The 15003-nt window shown below is 45.1% G+C and overlaps 1 protein-coding gene across 1 annotated transcript in view; it reads right to left on the reverse strand.

The window, feature by feature from the left end:
* The window catches only part of EVA1C (eva-1 homolog C), a 32178-nt gene extending 21088 nt beyond the window's left edge, over positions 1–11090 (reverse strand). The window contains exon 1 of the mRNA XM_062510903.1: positions 10964–11090. Within this exon, the coding sequence (XP_062366887.1) occupies positions 10964–11090 (127 nt within the window). The remainder of the gene's footprint in view (positions 1–10963) is intronic.
* Positions 11091–15003: the final 3913 nt, after the last annotated feature.

Genomic DNA, 15003 nt, shown 5'->3' on the forward strand with positions numbered 1-15003 from the left:
TCTGATTCCGTAGGAGAAGTATGGTTCACTTGTAAAAAATGACATTAGATGGACTGGTGAAAATAATCATATTTCATTTTCTTGCTCTCCAGCCCTCCAAGCAGCTTAAACATGACTCTGCTGTTACTAAAATCCTTGTGAATTTGCACACAATACAGGATAAAAATAGTAATGGAAATTGCTGAAACCTAATGTTCTCTGATAAGAGGAGTGGTGACATAGTATCTAAATTGCTCATCTCACAAGGCAGACCGAGTAAACCTGCATTTTTCATTACTGCACGCAAAGACACATGTGGAACAGTCAGTCCTTTTCAGCTCACAGCCCATGCTGAGGAAGGATTCCCGCTCCAAATGTCATTATTCCCTCTTACCCTTCTCTGAGAAATTCCTGATTCTTTCCTGTCTTCATGCTGGCCCTCTCCTCATAGCAGGGCACCGTTTGCCCTGCACTCAGCAGTTTTCTCAGCCACTGCTGCTTTGCTCCTTTCCTGGGCAGTGTGGCTTATACCTGGTAGAAGCTAGAAGCTTCTGGTAGAAGCTTCACCTGGTAGAAGCTTCACCTTCTTGAGGCCATGAGTATCCCTATATTGTGTACTGACTTCTGGCCAGAAACACATTTTTTTTTTCCATGGGGACCAAATTCAGCCAAACAACAGTGTAAGGTTGGGAGAAAAACTGGTGTGATCTCTACCAGTAATAACAGCCATAGTGATCAGGAGTGAGGGCATTGCGAGGGTTGGACTCTTCCTGGGGCAGCTTCCTGTCCTCTCCCTCTGTGTTTAGTTCATCAATATCTGTTAGTTGTGAATTTGGGGGAAACTTTTTTTACTGCATTTATCTAAATACGGGAGCTGGAGGCTATTCCTGGACTACAGCAGACCTCCAAGTCCTGGTCCCCTCCATGTCAGGGAAGTCTTCACTAGCTCCTAGATGCCGAAGGAGATTCCCTGTCCCTGAAGAGCAGGGCAGTGGGAGGGCTGGAGCACAACCGACATGGACAGGGTGAGGTCATGGCTCTGTGTGCACTTGGGCTGGGCAATCAGGAGACTTGTGAGAGACTTTTGGGGTTTCTTACCCTGAGCAAAGAGAATCATAACCAGACCCTATTAAAAAAACCTTAGATGACTTAATGTTTTAAAACTAATATTGGGTTTTTTTCATTGTTTTCTGGATTGGATAATGGAGGGGGAGATGGTGTTTGGCTGCAGCAATTGCTTTTCCAAGTGTGATTGTGTAGTGAGGAGGACTATAAAATTCCTCTTTTTTCAGAAATAATGGATGTCACTCTTTAAAACAATCTGAAACTACACCAAAAAAGTAAACTGCCGTGAGAATTGACTAAATTAGAAAACCTTGGCAACACTGCGGTGTCCCAGTAACATCTCTACACCTCTGTGTGAAAGCCCCACTAGGCGTTTTCCCATTTATCCAGGACACACATTCATAAGCAGTGTATGGGGTGCTCTGCATCTGGAATCGCGTACGAGACATTAGAGGCTGACTCAGAAGTTAAGCCTAAAGCACACAGGAACAAAAAGATCCCATTGATTTGGAGGCCAGAAGGTATCATCCCACCCAACTGTCTGTCTAACCCAGGCTACTCATTCATTGTAATCTTTTACTGAGACTCAAAACACCAGTACAGAATTCAAGCATAATCCTTTCTTCCAGAATTAGCCAAATTAGTCACAGCATCCACTGTGTTGACAAAGAAGTTCAGCTAAGAAAACATAGCACTAGAGAACCACACAAAACACTGAGGCTGAGCAGCTGAACAAAGGTTTCAGCCTTACCGATCACTTTTTACTGAAAAGGAGGACTGATAAACTATTAAAAAAATGACTGGCATAGGAGAGTAAATAGATGTTTCTTTGTGTGAAAAAAAATTCTTAAGAAGTTATAGCTTCTCATACTTAACCACTTCTCCTGGCATAATCACTTTGAATAGCAACAATAAGGGTAGCGGTGCACCCGAAGGTATGGAAATCCAGGTTTTTTTTTTTTTCTTTTTTGCTTAAAAACACTGAAAATCGGGAAACTTAGAAAGTTCTGTGTATGTTCTGTTCAATCCAGCTTCTCTACCCTGGCATGAGCTCCTTAGATGCAAGGATCAAGGAGAAGAGCATTTCAGGCTGGGAGCCCAATGCCCAGCACACATTAAAAGCAATCTCAGCATTGGCTCAGGTAATGCCTTTTGGGTATGAGAGCAGCTTGGCAATGCAGTATTTTTAGAGGCTGAGGCTGAGTAGTCCTCAAGCTATGAAGGCTCTCAGAACTGGGCCTTCATACACAGATTTAGTAATATCAGTTCCTGTGCATTGTTCAATTTAGTTTAATTAGCACAGAAATTTGCTAGCTCATTTTAAAGGCATACCAATCTATTTTAGATCAAAATAGATCGAAATAGCACACATATTGTTGTGGGAGTCCCAGAAGGCTAATCCATCCGGTAAATCTCCATCAGCTCCCACAGTTTTATGAAGAATTGTGCCAACACTCATTAAAAATACACAAGCCAGATTGGTGAGTTTAAAGGAAGAGATTTCATGCAGTGATAACAGAATTGTTAATGAACTCTACTACAAACACCATTAGAAGCACAACTCTGATATTGATTGGTGTTTAGGATCCAACTGCAGTACTGCTCAAGCAATATTTTCTCCTCTCTCTTCTATGTTGGTTTGTGAAGGAAGCATTGAGGAGAAATTAACTCCTGAATTTCAGCCCAGTCCCATCTGCCATACCCTCTGCTGGTCTCGAGGCAGCTATGCCTCAGGTCATGCTGTGCCTGCGCTGTTCTCTGCCCCCAGGGACAAGGATCGGCCTCTCTGCATTCCCTTTCACCAAATTTCTGCAAATTCTGCCTGTAGCATTAGGAATAGTAATTGAGGAGGGCAAAATGTTACCCAGGAAAGAGACTGTTTCTAAAATTCATGTCAGTATGTTTCTTGCTTCATCACTTTATTCTTTTTTATCTAAGTGCTTTGTAAACATCCTGTTTGACTCATGGTAGCCACACTCCATGTCACAGTCTTTAATCGGCAAGAAATACACTTAGACAGAAGCATTCTTTATTCTTCTTGCTGTTCAGAAATAAAGACAACAGCTTTACTCAGCAGATGCACATAAAAATCTCTAATTCCTTAATATATGCCTTCTTTCAATCTGATTTAATTTCCCTCCGTGTCTTGTTTTATCAGTGTGCCTTTTTCCACTGTTCCTCTCAACCCTTGTTCTCTTTGCTAGTGACTACCATCCTACAAACTTCAAACTTTCACTTGTACTGCAGAGATGGCATGAAAACTTGGTTTTCTGTGCAAGGAAAATATTTTTCATATAATCACTATTTTTTGTATTATTTAAATAGTTTTTTTTAAGCAAGAATAGATGTTTACTTGGAAAAACTAGGGATAATCTAGTTTCACTAGTAAGATAGTGACCACAAAACCCTGTTCATTTCCAGATGCCTACTTCGGTTTCAGAGCACTCAGAACTGTTGTTTTTCTTAGATTTGGTCCTTGAGAGTGCCCATTTCTAAAGGAGACAAAGCTTATGAGATCCTGACCTCTGTTCATCTGCCATTCCCTTACTCAACTCAACACCTTTTAAGCTTAATAGCCAGTTTCAAACCTGAGGGGTGCAAGGCTCAGAGAAATAAAAGTCCCTACAAGCTTCATGGAAATTGAAGCCTGAGCTGCCACTTTCAAATCAGTTTCAATGACTAATGCTGCAAGTGCATTGGCAGCTGGAGAGATGGGATGGTTATCCTGGAGAGCCATCAGCCTGATGCCAATGGAGCAATTTGTTTCCCATGCCTTACTGACAGGTGAAGGATTAAGTCTGCAAGAAGAAAATGTTTAAGTTAGTAGTGAGGATGCTATTGGGACAGTACGGCAATCAAAGCAGTGGTCGAGATACCAGGCAGGTTTTCTATGAACTGTTTTATCCCCATGCATGCTTTCCTAAGGAGAGTGTCTTCATTTTTCCCCCCTGATGGGTCATAACATGAATCATAGCCATCTTACCAAATTTAATTCCCACTATGTGTTAAATCTGAGGGTCAAATTAAGCAAGAGCTTGGTTCCACTTAAGCCAGAGAAAAGGTCAAGTGACCAGCAGATAGTTCAGCGCAAAACCTCATTCACACTCGTCTGAACAGGGTTTATTCAGAAAGCAGCAGCACACACAGGAAGCCAAGCCATGAGCTGAGCTCTTCCTAGAAAAACAAAGCCAAGCCATCAGGAATAAAGAACAGACCTGTAACTTTTTGGTCCTAGTTTCTGCAGGAGCCCCACAACCTGTTCCTCTCTGTGCCACTCAGCTCAGACCTGCAGTTAAGGGAGTTACATTATTGCAGAGTGGGAAAGCCCACGAATCCTGGACTTACACACCACATGCTTGTTCTGTTTCTCACATCCTCCCCCAGGTGTTCTCTGTCCTTCAGATCTACACTTTCACATGGCCTTGTGTTGTGTCCTAGAAGTGATGCCTGGTTTATTGTATGCCTATGGCTTTCTGAGGAAATTGGAGAGATCCCTATGCGCTTCTGTTTTCTCACTTGCTTTCTGGTTTTATTTCCTTCTTGTGTGAGGAAGAGGCAAACTGTTTTTGATCCCCAAGATCTTGGGTCTGTAGTAAACTCCACCCTACAGTCAGTTGTACTCGTCTCAGCTATTCCATGAAGCCAGAAGGGCAAACACTTGTCCTGGGAGGACCTAATATGGAGCTACTCCAGTAGAAAAGGAAGATTTTCTCCATCCCATCTAAAGAAGCTGACAGGAGGCATGGGTTAAGGGAGACTTTGAGGCTCTTTTCTCCCCTTGCCAAAAATCCTCCCTTTAACTGGAGACAGAGTAGCCTCTTCTAGTGCCATTAACAAGAAGTAACAAGAGAAAGGCTCAGTGGGCAGCAACTGTTTCTAGAGACAGAATGAGAGACTCTTTATACCCAAAGACAAAAAGCTTGTCATATTCCCAAAGACAGCAAGTAGGAGAACCTCAGGGACTAGAGAAAAATGTTTGTCTGAAAACTCAGAGTTATGATCATGAACCTCCATGTTCATGTTCCCTAAGAGAACCAGGGGGCTGTTCATTGGCAGCTCAGAGAACAAAACCCAGGTTTCGTTTTGCAAACAGAACTTTAACTCAAGCTCTGCACTTTTTTTTCTTTTTTTTTTATCCCCACCTATATTTGATGTTCATTAAAAAAAAAATCAGAAAGCCTGGAAAAAAAACAGAAAAAATCAGAAATCTGGCAGCTCATAGATACGCAGTGTTATGATAGTTTATAGTACAGTAAGTCCAAGCTAGAAAAGCAAAAATACACCCCCCACTTCACTCTCAGCACTCGATGATTTTCTTTACAGAAACATTTCTTTGTCCTCAACTCAGTTCTAGCCTGAAGAAATGAAAAGTCAAAAAACTGCAAAATTATTCTGAAATAATAATTCTTGTATTCTCATCCAAGATTAAATACAATGAAGAAAAATAAATAGATATTTGTGGGTTGAGACCCTCATCCAAAACCCAGTGAAATCCTTGGGAATCCTTCCAATGACCATAGGCTTTCAATTAGGTCTTATGTAGTGAGTGATGTTTTAAAATTAATTCTAAATTAAGAGCCAAACCTCACTGGTATTTAATGTGTTGCCAGAAGCCACACAATAGACCTTTGAAGCAAAACTCTTGAAATGCCTAGAAATTCAGATTAAGTGACTCACCAATGCTGAAGAAATAAGGCGCAGCCACGCCTCCTTCTACTCTTCAGCTCCCTTAAGACACTATTTTCTCTGTGTTGGGTAATATATCAAAATATTTCAATTTTAATTGTAGATTATGGCTGGCAGATGACAGAATTCTGCTAAGTGGTGACCGGTCAGACTGTGCCTTTTCTGTCTGGGGACACTTCCAACAAAAGCTGAATATTTATCTGGAACAAGTCTGTAGTCCATTTCTCTAATAAAGTTGAGACTGGAAGCTCTTCCTTTCTGGGAAGGATATCAGCAGCAGATGGAACAGGAAGGCAGGGGGGAGCTAATCCCTGCTATTTATTTTGAATAAAAATAGTATATGGTGTGTCAGGTGCCAGCAATATGCCCAGGAAGAAGAGAGTTCTGCCCCAAACTTCCTGACCCGAAGTATATCAGAGAATCTGATAGACTCAGACATGGTGGTCTCTGAGTGGTGGAGTTCAGAAACTCAAGTTTTGTGTCTCATGTCTGAATTTCCCAACATCTATAGGGGCAAGAACATCACATTGCCCCTTAATTCATTTCGGGAGAGCTTTGGGGGCAGCATCCCTTCTTGGGGATGAAGCCCTAGCTTACTGTAAAGGCCTCACAAAATGTGTAAGGACTTGACAGGACCAAAGCTTTTACTTCTCTGACAAGGATAACTAAATCTCATCAGTGGATTTAACAAGAAATACTAGCACATCTAAAAGGTGGTTTCATAAGTTACACTTCCTCAGCAAGGCAAAAAGAACTGCAGCAACAAGCCTGAAACAAAACCTTGGGTCTCAGCACCATGATCTAAACTAAAATCTCAGTTCTGACACACACCTCTTTATTCCACAGAACAAATCCCTGACCAAAGCCCGCTTCACTCAGAGAAACTTTAAACCTTTGAGGTTTAACTCACATACTACTGAAGTGAAACTCATTTGTAAAGTGAAATGTTTTTTCTTTAAATAAAGGAACGAACACTTGACTTTTACAAGGCAGTATTGAGAAGATGCATCATTGCATCACTCCTTCCAGCAATTCTTTAAATATCCTGGTTGAAGGACACGCTACAATTGCCGTGGTGAGTCAACACAACTGACTCAAGAAAATTTATATAGGATTTTATCTTACCAACACAAAGCTAACAAAAAAGCCTCTGCAACATTGTGGTTGGTAGTGATTGATCCTGCCACGTTACTACAAACAAAGCATTTGCTCAAAGAATTTGTTTGCTTTCCTTTTACCGGGGGGAATCTGGGATGGGTGAATGCCATGGAACTTAATAGAAACTTTTAATGCAGAAAGGTCACAGGAGCAGAACGTATTTGTTGGGTGAGCTGGTTTGCTTTTTCATTAGATCCACTTGTTTCTGTGGTTGGGTCAGGAGACCAAGTCTATGGAGTTACAGTGATGCTCGGTTCCATCTGAACTGTTTTGGAAGAAAAGTTGACACCAGTGGACAGAGATTAAAAGCAGCGGCTGCTTTCTGCTCACATCCACAAAGTCATTCCTCACCCCGGTTATGCAATCACAATTACTTCATTTTTGATCTTCAGTTACAGCCACATTTCTTGAAAGCTGCCCAGAAAACCTGGCTGGGACTCAGGTAAAGAAAGGGAGACTGACCGGTGAGTGAGCCAAAGAGGCGAGGTCAAGCCTGAGCTCAGAGCAGCAAGGAGAGCAGCAAAAGAAGGAGGATGAAAAAGGGGTGTTCCTCCGTGTTGCCAGAGAGAAGGAGTTGGTGCCCAGATGGATAAGGGGTCAGTTCACTTTGTCAGCAGACAGGGAAAAAGAAGGAGAAGGAGTGGGGATAGGATGGAGAGCTGAGGCCTTTTCCCACTGCCAGCACGGAGAGCAAGGGGATGAGAGGAGATGAGGAGCAGTGATCCCTGCTGTCAATAGGGTGCCCACCATCCCCAGCAAGCCAGCTCAGCCTCAGCAGCTGGGCTGTCTGTAGCACCAGGCCACCTACAGTGTGAAATGCTGGGAAGAAGTTTGCTGAGTTTGCCAGCTCCTTGTTTCGCCAGATTTGGGAACCAGTCCTTGAGCAGAGAGGAGCTGTGGGGAAATGGCTGTCATGAGGCCCTGATGTCCTGAAAAATGTCTCTTCTGACAATGTCCAGGGAGCCCAGGCTATTCAGAGAATGGAGAACCAGCAAAATTCACTGCATCCCCCTGGAATGGGGCCCGATCCAAAAGGTGAAAGCTACTAGTGATCACCGAGAAAATAAACAAACGTTTTAGTTAAAAGGTTTTGAAGAACAGCCATGAGGGGAGGAAAATTCTGTAGTTGTAGGATCACTCCCATATTCATGAAGGTCTAAGGAAAGAACTGTAGATTAAACCTCTCTTCTTCCAACCTTCAGCTTTCAGTTTAAATATGGGTACAAATTCCACTTTGAAAAATTAATCACACAGTGGACTGCAGACCTTAGAGCACACCTCCACTTTTAGTAAGCGGTGGAACTCATAAATGTAGATTCATAGAATCATTAAGGTTGGAAAAGATCATCAAGTCCGACCTCTAAATCTCTTGTTTGTTGCTTCAAGCTTCTAAAGAAAGATAGATTATGCAGATCTTTATTATGTCCAACATTACTTCCAATAAGAGAAACTATTGAGTTGTTCTCACAGAGTTGAATTTTAAACTGCTGCTGGTGTCTTATTTCAGAACATTTTTCTTCCCTGGAAAATACCAATCCACAATATGTTATTGCACAGTGAAGAAATATCTCTCTTTAAAAAAAAAAAAAAATTCTCATAGTTAAAAGCTAGACAGATGACAGCAAGAACCTGCTGCTCAAGGCAGTAGAAAGGATATAGACCACAAATACAAGTCAAACTTATAAATAGTAATAATAGCCTTCACTGTACACTGCTCCCTGCTCCTCTTTGCAGAACATCAAACAGATCCCACTGGGGAGCATCTCTGGGTTGTTACAAGCAAAGGGAAAGGTCTGGCAATGAACAAATGGGCTCTGGGCAGAGTGGAACTGCTGGCAGAATTTAACACTTGCATTAAGGGAACAACAGAGATTACACGGGCAGGTGTTGGAACCTGGTGGCAGTCTAGGAAGGAACTCTGGAAAGCTGTCAGAATGGTGGGAGAGGAGGAGAGAGGAAAAGAGTTTGGGCTCTTGGGGTAGAGGCCTCCTTGCACTTGGCAGCTGTAAGGCACTTGAGACGGGCCAGGATTGTGGCCATGTATATTCAACAGTGTTTGGGAAAATCGAGTTGCTGTTCCTGCCGAGGGAGGGAGCAAATAAGGGAAATCAGCAACTCCGCAAACTCATCCTGCTGTTAGGGAGCTTGTAATTCTTTAAGAACATTAAACAGGCTGGGGATGGCACTGCAGGGGGTCCTCTCACCTCCGGCAGCTCCTGGTCCAGGGCACCTGCTTTTGAAGCTGCTAAAAACTTCTCCCTGTGCTCTGGATACATTTTTTTTTTTTTATGTTACAGTAACATTTTGGTCTTTTCGGTCATTCTGGATTAGATCTCCATGTTGAAAGTGAAATGTGAGCAGAATTTGTTCAGGCCTGAGAACTTCCCAATGTGGTAGGAATTCTGGAATCTGCTTCCCTTTTCTACATCTTATTTACTGAAACATCTGCACGTCATGTTCAATACTGATCTCTGGGGTGAGCTAGCTTTTCTCCTCTGGTCATTCCACCTATCTGGAAAGCTCAGTGCACAATGAATACTGAAGACAGCTGTACTTCTGAAATTGATCTTAGATAACCTTATCTAAATAACATCATTTGAGAAATGAACAGACTTTTGTGAGAGGAACTTTCCTATATGAAGGGACAATTTTTAACTCAGTGGCCAGTTGAAAGGGAAAATCTGAACCTTTGTTTTATGTTATTGTGGAGAACCACCATGTGATTCCAAAACTAACATCCCAAACCAGCAGCTAAGCAAACAAACAAACAAACAAACAAAAACCTAAAACAAAACAACAAAAACAAACAAAAAAAACCACAACACAAACAGACAAACAAAAAACCCAAACCACCAAAGAATGAGACAGCAAGCATTTAAAAGCCTTTTACGTGCAAGGGGAATTTAATATGAGAAATGTAGCTTATCCAAGTATATAATTCTGGTCTTTATATTTCTTTTTATTTCATGGCTGCTTGCTTAGAAATTTTCAGGCTTGTGGAGCCACACACAATTTTTAAAAACTACAAACTGTATTTTTCTCTTGCTGAGGAAGGATTTCTACAGAACCATGACCAGCATTTGAACTGTATCAACAAGAACTATATTAAAATGCATAGCAACACATCATTTGGGCTATTAATTATGTATTAACTTTGTTCCAGTGCACTCGACTGGCTTTTGGGAAGTTCTGCTCTGTTCAATACGGGTGAGGTTTGCTTTCTGCCCTAGAGGCAGTTCGTTAAGTTTCCAACTGCCGGGAATATGCTGTGCTCACTGTGACACATAGAAAAGAGAGGAACAGCTCTTCTAAATAACTTTCCAACGGCAGTGGGATGTTCTGGAGTGCTAGAAAAGGTAACAAGGGTGCAGTTTTCACGAACAAAGAATAGAGATTGCTTCCTCATCTTGATGGAAACAAGGATATTTTCCCGGTTCCTGCAGTCACTTCACTTCGCAGTGATGCAGCACCCTCGCAGGGATCACGTCTGTGATTCCCGGGCGACAGCTGGTGCCTGTGCTCCCGGGGAAGGGACTCCCCTCATCCCGGTGCTACGAGGCTTGCCTCCTGGCAGAGAGAAGCACAGCGCTTGTTGGCTCCCTCAGGGCCTGACTCCAAGTCTCCAGGAGAAAGTGGGAACCTTTCCAGGGACTTCCACGCACTTTTGGTCAGGCCCTGGCCGATCCACGCGCAGCGCTCCCACCGCGCAGCGACAGCTCGGCTCCGCGTGTCCCTTCCCACGCGGCCCCTCTGGAAGCCCTCCACCCTCTCCTCCTTGCTGCCTTCTTCCCAGCACAAGGGACCCGCGCTCGGCGGGGCGCAGGCCCGGGACACGGCCCCGCAGGGGGGTCACGGAGCACCGAGCGCTCCGGGAAATACGCGGCTCCGTGCGGCGGGTCCGGCCGGGAGCCCGCGGCCCCTGCCCTGCCCTGCCCGGGGGGGTCCCCTCGGGGCGGTCCGGGGGGCTGACAGCCCCCGCCAGCCCCTGCCCGCGGCGTGCCCGCCCCCGCCCGGCCCCTCGGAGCTCCGCAGCCCCCCGCACCCGGGAGCCCGCCACTCGATGCCCGCCCCGTACCTGAGAAGTCGGCGAGAGCCGCGACCTCCGCCCCGCACACAAGGACCACGCAGGACAGGAGGCGGAGGAACCGCCCGGGCTCTACCTGTGCGCGGCGTGGCTGCTGCCCCGCATCCCCGTCCCTCATGGTGCGGGAGAGGGCGGCTCGGGCCGGGGGGGCAGCTCCGCTGCTTCACATGGTGCAGCCGGTCCCGGCTGGCGGTGCGGCCCCCCCGGGCCGCCGGGCGCCCTCGGGGCTGCCCTTGCCCCGCGCGGGAGGAGGAGGAGGAGGAGGAGGAGGAGGAGGAGGAGGAGGAGGAGAGGGCGGAGCAGCCCCGGCAGCGGCCGCGGCCGGAGCGGGTCCGGCCGGCGCGGGCACTCGGGACGCGGGGGCGGCGGCGAAGGGACGGGAAGGGACGGGCAGGGACGCGGGCTCCCGGCGGCGCCGTGCTGGGCACTGCCCCCGGCGCGCATCGTGCGGCCGGCCTGACTCAGAGCCGGCTGCGCCTCGCCCGCCCTCCCCGGCTCTCCCCACCCCTCTCCCAGCACTTCGCGCCTCCCTCCCGGTCAAGAGGCTCGATGTCAGCGTCTGCCCCCGTATTCTTGCTTGGCAGTGGTCGGAGGAGTGTCGCGGACTCTCACAAACACACACCGCGACTCGTGACCGCGTTTCCCCGCTTGTGTTTTTCCCGAGACAGGTGCGAGGTGCTCCCCACCACTCCCTGTCCCCCGCGGCCCCACTTCCCCGCTTTCCGTACTCCAGACGTGCCGGACCCTGCCAAGCCTGCTGCTCCTGCCCTTACATCTCTGCTCACGGGTCTCTGAGGGGAACCCGGCTGGCACCTACGCCTGGCAGGATCTCTGCGTGAGGGATTTCAGTGGGCAAAGCACTGACCCTTCCGTGTTGCAAAGGACCTTCTCTGTTTCCTCACACCGGCGGTGTGTGACACCACCTTACCGCAGCCCTGCAGCTTTACGACGCTAGTTCAGCGTGCCTTCAGTTTGAAGTGTGTAGGCTTGGCTTAAAGTTTTCACTGAGAAGTGAGGAAACTTCTTGAGGTTGCTCTGAGAGAGTTCAAGTTGTTCCCTGAAATCCTCTGTGGTACAGAAAAGTGAACCAGTGAGAAGTTCAAGCAAATTGTCAATATTAGCTACTAAACTACCCTCAAATGTAACTTGGTGCTTTCTTTGGGATATGAGGGACTCAAGGGAATAAATCAGGACACTCATTTCCCAGTTCCTGTAAGAGCTGTCCTCAGGGAAGAGAGCTTAGAACCAACATTGGAAATGGGGCATGAAAACCTTTTTTTTTTAATTTTTTTTTTTCCTGGGGCTGTGCTGGGATATATAGTGGGTAAATCTGAATATCCAGCTGTTTACATCCTGCCACGCATGTTTACACTGATCTTTCTGCAGATAAAAAGAACCGACAAGTGAGTAGGGGAAAGATGATGGAACCAAACAAATTGTGTTAAACCTATTCCTCTCCTTCTGTTCCAACTGAAGTTGGAACGCATCCAGATTTGAATTTCCAAAGTTCGGCAGCTCTTTTCAGAGGTTACGCTCAACTTTGACCAACTCGGTCTTCACGTTTGAATCTGAAAACACTTTTGTTCCTTACCATCTCCCTCTTCACACACAGAAAAACAACCGGGTAACACATATATTAGACTATACTTCCTTAGTCTTGGGCAGATAAGAGCAAAACAGATTTCGCTTGAACCTGTCTGAGGTCAGGGACATTCTGTCAAGTGTTGCCAAACTCAGATAAATGGGATCAAAGATGCCGAAATAGTAGTATAAAATCACTCTGAAACATCTGCAACTGCAAACACAGCTGGGGAGAGAGAACAGTAGCTCTGCAGGTGAAGCTCTTGCTTCTGGCTGCTTCAGATAAGGACACTGTTTGTCTCTGACCTCAGCCAGTCACCCTCTGCCTTCCACCTGGGGAAGTGGAAAGAGACTTGTGGGAGTCTTCCCCTACTCCCCTCCATTTTCCCTTTGACTTTGCCTTACCTGATCTTTCAATCTGACACTTCTGCACTTGCTGTCTCAGGTCAGTCCCGCCAAAGGCAGCAACGAATGCTGGGGAACAAGTAGCACAGATTTTTATGAAGAAACCATTTGGAGGGCATACTTGGATCCTCTAGAATGGTGTTCAGATGATTAGGGTGAACTTACCTGAATATCCCAACTTCCAGCTTCCTAGCTGCCATAACTACATGTCTGCCATAACTTCAGGTGAGTGCAGTCAGACCATCTGTGGCTTCAGGGTGCCAAACCTCCACTCCCTATACAGCCAACAGAGAGATGTCTCGTATTCAGGCCAACTGCTCCAGCTCTAACCGGAAGTGTTTCACCTCCTTCTCTCACATCTGCTCATTAATCCCTGGAAAGTAGATGTCAATAACGACCACTCAGTCTGTCGTGAGCAACTGAGTGGACAGTGGATCTGTGACAATCTATCATCATCATCATCATCATCATCATCATCATCATCATCAATGCAGAAGAATATATAAAGCATCGAAAATAACTGGGAAGTATCCCATATCTGTGCTTGAAAGGCTTTGGATCAGAAGGTCTGCCAGGGCTGTTGCCTGATAAGCACTTGTGAATCTTCTCTTCCCAGTAAGATAACAGAGCTTTTTCTAGCCTGGTGGTGCTGTAAGCAGAAGACCATCCCCAAGTGCAGGAGTTAGCCTGGTATGCATTTGGCACTGTGCAGGTATAGCCCAAAGGCAAAGGCAGCTCCCGAGTGGAATGACTGAGCTGGGAGAGGTTTGGAAAGTAGGTAACCTCCAGGGAGGTGAAGCCGTGAGGGTTGAATGACAGCACAAGAGGCAGCTGGGTACTCCTGCTTGTACACATCTGCCTTCAAGGGAAGCCTTCCTGTGGAGGAGGAAAACTTAATGGACGCTGTGGCTGGCAGGAACTGAAGATATGCTTTCAGTAGAATGGCACTGGTATTTTTTTAATAAATATATTTTATTTCCTTTTCCCTCTGAGTGGGGGCTACTTTGCTATTCAACATTAACCTAAAACCAAGTAACCTAAAGTATAAAAAGTATTCTTGCGAATCCCGCTATTCTCTGTGATGGGCAGTGCTTAAACAGTAAACTTGGAGACAGTAGTGTAAAACACAAAGGCAGGAAAGGAGAAAGTGTTTATCGTGATGTGCAGAGTGTGTCTCTTTGCTGCAGCCTTGAAAGCAGCTCCTACAAGCTGGCAATGCTCCGTCGCTGGAAGACAATATAACTGATCCAGACATGTTCAGCATGTGGAATTACAGAATCTAAGCCTTGTCCTTTCCTCACAAGCAATAGGAATTTGATTCCTTTTTTTTCCCCCAAAGAAAAAAAAAATCACATGAAAGTCCAGGAATTAGAATCAAGGAGAGAGATCACATCTGCTTCAGACAGTTTCTCTCTTTTGGACTTGGGGAGAAAAGAAAAAAATTTCACAGTGCCAGAAATGCAGGAATTGTGTTGTTACATGGAAGTTTTGCAAAAGCAAAGCCAAAATCTGAGCACTTAACTTATTTTTCTCCATATTATTCATTTTCCCCTGAACTTCAGCCAAACTGCCAATTCAAAACTCATATCATGGCTTAGTGTATGGAAATTCCTGTAAAATTAGTTCTGTCAGTTAAGAAGTAAACAATGTGAAATAGAAAAAAATGAATGTGAAAAGAGGAATATGGAATTATAATATAGACAGTTGAGTTAGATGGCCTAAAATTTTCTATTAGTGAAAGAAACCTCTTGATCTGTTGTCCAATAACAAAAATTATCAGAAAAATATCTCAGAAATACTTCTGCACACACACGCACACGCACACACGCATGCATCTGTGTACACTTCTCCCCACAATACCCCCTAGTGCTTTTTCTTCCTGCTTTTTCCCCTATAAATTTTTCTAAGAGCTGATAGTTGTCATTTTCATTCTGTTTTCCCAGAATAAAGTTTCCAAGAAGTTCCCTAATGTTCTTTTTGTCTTTTGAGGATTAAAACAAACAAAAAAAAATTAAGAACAAAACCCCAGGCTCTTCCCACATTTT

Source organism: Cinclus cinclus, chromosome 2 (assembly GCF_963662255.1).
Source record: "Cinclus cinclus chromosome 2, bCinCin1.1, whole genome shotgun sequence".
Classification (NCBI taxonomy): Eukaryota; Metazoa; Chordata; class Aves; order Passeriformes; family Cinclidae; genus Cinclus; species Cinclus cinclus.